The sequence below is a fragment of the Apis dorsata genome, unplaced genomic scaffold (genome assembly GCF_000469605.1).
Source record: "Apis dorsata unplaced genomic scaffold, Apis dorsata 1.3 scaffold_1161, whole genome shotgun sequence".
In the NCBI taxonomy this organism is placed as follows: domain Eukaryota; kingdom Metazoa; phylum Arthropoda; class Insecta; order Hymenoptera; family Apidae; genus Apis; species Apis dorsata.
Window position 1 is genome coordinate 26,846 of NW_006264258.1, and position 5,706 is coordinate 32,551.

Below are 5,706 nucleotides of genomic sequence, written 5' to 3' on the forward strand. Positions count from 1 at the left end.
ACGTCTTCATCCCGAAAATAACAATGGCCGGAGGATTCGAATATGCATGGATTTTTAAAATGCCAAGCTTGCTACCCTGGCAACCTACACATATTTTCCTGACCCTTTTTTATTACATGTGTCAATTAGCATCGGTACGGTTACTGTACATCTTAATATTTTAAACATTAGTTTTGTACGAATTAAAATTATTCAAAGATATTCGATTCTGCAAATTAATCTATAATATAATCATCAAATTGAAATTAAGAATATTCTATTAATTAAAATTATATTATATTTTCCTATAAAAAAAAAAATAAAAATTATAAATTACACATAACATTAGCGACTAATTTTAATCTACATTTATGTTTATGATGTGCTTTTTAGTTTTTTAATTGTAGAAATTTTTTTTCATTTTTTTTTGAAGAACTAATAGAAATAATTTTATTTATACAGAATGGACTTGGCAGAAACTATGAAAAATATTGTTGCCAAAGGTATGCAAACCGAAATGGGACCACCAGGCGGAGGATCAGGTTATCCTGGAACACCAAGTAGTGCTGGTTATGTTACTGAAAAAATGTATATGTTATTACAAGCCTATCTTCAAAATAAAGGTTGGAATCCAAGCATCGAACTGCTGCAATGCTTTTCTGAATTTAAAGATGCATCTATGATTCCAAGTGCTGCCTATTTGCAGTAAGAATACTTAATATTTTATAATATTTATATAATGTTATGCATATAAAAATTATATATATACATTCGTCAAATATATGTATATATTTGAATAAAATAATTATTAATATATTTGTAAAAAATAATTTTTCATTTTAAATATATGTTTTATAATATATAAATAGGATGATGGCATCAAGAATTGCTCTGGATTCTCAGGGAAGATTAGTTCTTAGGGAAAATGGAAAAATAATATTGCCATATGAACATTTTGCAAATGCTGTGATGTTAAAGCATATGAATGGTCCACATGGCCTACATTTAGGCTTGGAAGGGACAGTTAGAGCTGTTATGGAATCATATACTATTGGACGAGAATGTTTTGGTATGGAAAAAGAATTTATAATAGAAGTGGTACAAAACTGTCCAAATCCTGCTTGTCGTTATTATAAAAATCAACTTGAATTAACTCAAAAAATGGGACATATGGCACCAACTTATATTCAGGAAAATGAAACAACAGCTTCTCTTTTACGTAGTAGTTTTCCTCATAATACAGATTTTCAAACAGTAAGCATGAATTTTTTTTATTATTAATTTATATATATTATGTATATTATGTAAATTTATTTTTATAAATTAATTATGTTCTTTTATTATAGACATTAAGCACTGCTAATCCAAATACTCATATGGGAGGATCAACAGCAGATTTGACTGAAATAAGAAGTGCTGGAAACCAAATAAATCTTCAACGTCCTCCAAGCCGTCCATCATTAAATATTCCACATCGACCTGTATCACAAGAAAAAAAAACCACTGGCAAGCAACATTATGAATCTTTAGTATCAAATATTCCAATATCTGATCATAAATTAACAGATTTCTTAAGAACGAATTTGGATAATTTGGACAATCTCAGTGGACTTGGTTTGGGAAATTTACAAGGAATAGGAAATGCAAATAAAGATTTATTAGCTTTACATAATGGAGCTTGGCCATTGGAAAATGAGAAAGGATCTCGGGCATCTTCAAATTCAGAAGGTTAATAGATTTTAATTTATAAAATTAATGTTTAAAATGAATGTTAAAAAATGAACAAAATATTTACTTATTTTTTAAATTTTTAATTTTTATATCTTAAATTTTTCATAAATTTTTTTTTTAAATATTTATGATAATTTTTATCAAATATATATTATTAAATATATTTTATGAAAATTATATATTATATAATTTAATATTTTCATTTGTATTAAAATAATTTATATTTAAAAAAGAAATTTAAACTTTAAAATAATTTTTAATGTAATTTGTAAATTTTCAAATTCATATATTTTTTTATAAAATTTTTTTTTATATAGTAAAAAACAATGAAGTACTTTGTCAATTTTAAATGATTCATTAATGATTATCATATTGTAGGAGGACAAGAAAAAATCGTAAGAGCTTTTGCAGAAGTTATGAAAAATATGGCAAGAATGAAAGCTTGTGTACGTCCTGCAATGTGCAAACCATATGGAAAACAATCAGAAGCTTTACAAAAAAGTAATAAAATATGTTATCTATAATATATTTTAATATTTATGTTTTAATGTAATATTTCTGTTAGGTTTACAAATAAATTTTTGTTATAAATTAATTATATTTTATATCACATTAATGAATGATATTATTAGATATTAAAAATTGCTTTTGTGATTATTTCATATATCTTTTGCCAATTTTCTTCCATTAATGAAATAGAAATTTATATGTTTTGGATTGATTTTGTTATAGCATTGGTGGATACAATACAGCTTGTACAGTCGTTAAGAAGTTTTCTGCCACCTCCACATATTCCTGTTTCAAGCTGGAAAAATGAAGATAAACATCGATTAGATCATACGGGTACTCCTTATCTCCCATCGTTGTAAGTATCTCTTATAGTTTACATTTTAAGTATACCCTCGTTACATGACTAGAGATATCAAATAAAGAGTTATAATTTTTATGCAGAAAGACTGGAGGTTTAGAAGAGTTATGCGAACAACGCAAGTTAGACTAAACATGTCTTCGCTTTTTAAGCGGCAGACTAAGTTTTGTCTTTGCGCTCTATGATGTTCTAGTCATGTGGTGTTTATGGGTTAGATGGGTGTTTTGTATTTAAACAACCCGAAGGATTGCTCAAATGTTGTTGGCGTTTAGGACTTCAAAATACTAAGAGACAAAACGAGTCATGCGTGGACTGTGATAAACGTGGGTAGTGAAAATAAATTTATATATAGTTAATCGAAATTCACATCGTTATTTCATATTCAAATTAGTTTTATTTCATTGCTTTAAGTTTTTTGTGAATTTTTATAATCTGCCTATGGGGCTTATTTAAATTATAATTGTGGTGCAAGATAGTTTTGAATTATCTACTTTATAATAAATAATTTACATATTATGAATATGTATTATAAAATGGCATTTATATTTTATTGTTGTGCATTGATTTAATATCTCACCACTTGTGTTCCAATGATACCTGATCAACATTATTATGAAGATGTTTTTTGTTATATGAATAAATTTTATGTATGTATTGGAAGTTTACATAAACTATAAAGATTAAATTTAGTTTTGCATATAAATATAAAAGATTTACTAATTAAACATTGTTATAAATACTCCAAATATGAGAGTATATATAAGCAATCATAATTCTTGTTACTTGACCTCGCATTATTTAATTTTTGAATATTTATTACATAAATTATAGGATATTGTTTTGATTTAAATGAAATGAATTAACAAAAATTATCCAGTTAAAATAAATATTTAATTACTATATATACGTATATATATATAGTTTTTTAAAAATTGCTCTGTATAAATTATTGTTTATTTGTAAAAATAGATCAAACATATATTGTTGTTATGTCTAGTATTATTATCTGTCAAATTAATGTTAAAACTTACAATAATTTATAAGCTCCATAGGCAGTAACATGCGTTACGTGTGCATGTAAAAAAAGAAATCATTGGTCAATTTATAGATATTTTTCAATAAATAAATTATTTCATTATTATATATAATTAAAAAAAGAAAAGAATAAAGAATTACATTATTAAAAAATGTAGCGTAATTTGCACGAATGCTCAAAATTTTCTCTCTGTGCACTGATATTACTTATAAATGTTATTATCTTTGATAACCGCGAAATGCGTAATAAACTAAGAAAAGAAAAAGAGAGAAAAAGAAAGAAAAAAAAATATTATGCGTTATTTCAATCGAAATTTTTCGATAAAATGCATTTTATTTTAGTTGTAGAAATAAAATCGTTTTAAATTCAATTGTTATACGCATATCTGCGATGGTAAAATGTTTCCTTCTTGCTCGATAATATCAAAATATTGAACTCTATTTCTGAATATAAACAGTAAATTTATGTAAGGAATATGTGTAAAATGGATGAATGCTTGAATCTTGTTATATACAGGTTCGATGATTGTAAAGTTTCGGCTATCAAATAGCAAAATTTTATATGAACGTGTGTGAATGTGTGTTTTTGTTTAGATATCTTTCTATAAACGTGTCTGTTATAAAACGCATATATATTTATTTATAACATCTTCAGCAATTATAATGATCAATTGTTAACAGGGCTCAGATTTCTGTGATTAGCAATTTATACCTATCTATATATATGTATAGTATTTCTTTTTAAATTTTTTCTCATAATTTAAATTTTCTTATATTTTTTAAAAAATATAAAATAATTTTCATAATAAAATAGAACAATAATTTCATTCATTTGAAATATTTTGACTATTTTATATTTAAATTTATTAAATTATTTTATTAAATTTATTAATTATTTGTTGAGTTCATAAATTTATTATTTAATAAATTATACAATATATAAAAAATATATAATATAATGATAATTTTTTTGTTATTAGTATACACGATAACATTTAAGTGAATCTAAGTAAAATGAATTTAATGAATAAATTAAAATAATAAAATTTCAATTTTTTTGAAGTTATTTAATTTAATATTATGAATGAATTGAATTGAATATTATGAATTGAAAATTATTATATCTTAATTTTTTACAATTTTAAATAATTTTCTATATCAATTCATTTATAACTTGATATTATTTAAATATCAATTAATAATTATTAGTTATATTAATTTCTAAAAAAATATTTCAAAAATATTTTGAAATTATTTACATTATATTTAAAATATATTTTTTAATAATTTTGCATATACAAGTTGCAAAATAATGGATTTTATTGTATATAAAAAAATATATAAAGATAAAAACATTTTATTTTCATAATTTTCAAGCAATATGAAATTGGATGTAACTGATAAAGATATGTATGTTTATATATACAATAATGTAAAGATATTTAACATACGATAAAATATTAAATTATTTATTTTAATTTTATATTATCACTTTAACTAATTTTTTTATCTTAATATTGGAAAAATAACATGAAATGTTAACTATGAAAGTATATTATTATTATTATTATAAATTTTTTGATGAAATTTAATAGATATATAATAAATATATATAAATTTCAAATATGTTTTCTTGAAAGTGTTAAAATTATTAAAATTAATCTAATGACTTTATATTTTTTATTGTTTATATGTACTACTTGAAACAGATAAAATACGTCGTAATTGAGTCATCCATATTTAACACACAAAATATTAGAAATTGCGTAATGCATGCAATCTGAAATACATATCACCGAAATTTAAGTCCTGTATATTCTTTATTTTTTGTTAATCGATATGATCTTAAAGTAAAGCTGCTATAATATCATTAAATAATTTTTGACGATTTACCTGTTACACGCCAAAGTGTTTTTTTGCAAAAATGATTAAATGGACCTATTTCTTCTAGTTATTACAAGACTACGTAACGTTGCGCCATTTATCTTGTTGTCAAAAGTGTTGACACGATCAAGCATATCCATGATTAAGTCGCTAAATGTATGTCAAAAAAAAAAAAAAGAAAAAACAAAAAAAAAACAAAAAAAAAAAAA

At 23.1% G+C, this 5,706-nt stretch overlaps 2 protein-coding genes across 6 annotated transcripts in view; one reads left to right on the forward strand and one right to left on the reverse strand.

The window, feature by feature from the left end:
• Nucleotides 1-2,855, forward strand: part of LOC102681262 — a 3,332-nt gene extending 477 nt beyond the window's left edge. For 2 of the 5 annotated variants that reach the window (XM_006624848.2, XM_006624845.2), the window contains exons 2-7: nt 442-684; nt 849-1,233; nt 1,326-1,707; nt 2,089-2,211; nt 2,443-2,575; nt 2,662-2,834. In XM_006624848.2, coding sequence (XP_006624911.1) covers nt 443-684; nt 849-1,233; nt 1,326-1,707; nt 2,089-2,211; nt 2,443-2,575; nt 2,662-2,710 — 1,314 coding nt within the window. In that variant the 5' untranslated portion in view covers nt 442 and the 3' untranslated portion in view covers nt 2,711-2,834. Of the gene's footprint in view, nt 135-441; nt 685-848; nt 1,234-1,325; nt 1,708-2,088; nt 2,212-2,442 lie in introns of those variants that run through there. The other 3 variants (XM_006624847.2, XM_031514737.1, XM_031514736.1) reach the window with 3 other exon arrangements.
• Nucleotides 2,223-5,706, reverse strand: part of LOC102681008 (methyltransferase-like protein 9) — a 52,288-nt gene continuing 48,804 nt past the window's right edge. The window contains exon 6 of the mRNA XM_006624844.2: nt 2,223-2,515. Coding sequence (XP_006624907.1) covers nt 2,511-2,515 — 5 coding nt within the window. The 3' untranslated portion in view covers nt 2,223-2,510. The remainder of the gene's footprint in view (nt 2,516-5,706) is intronic.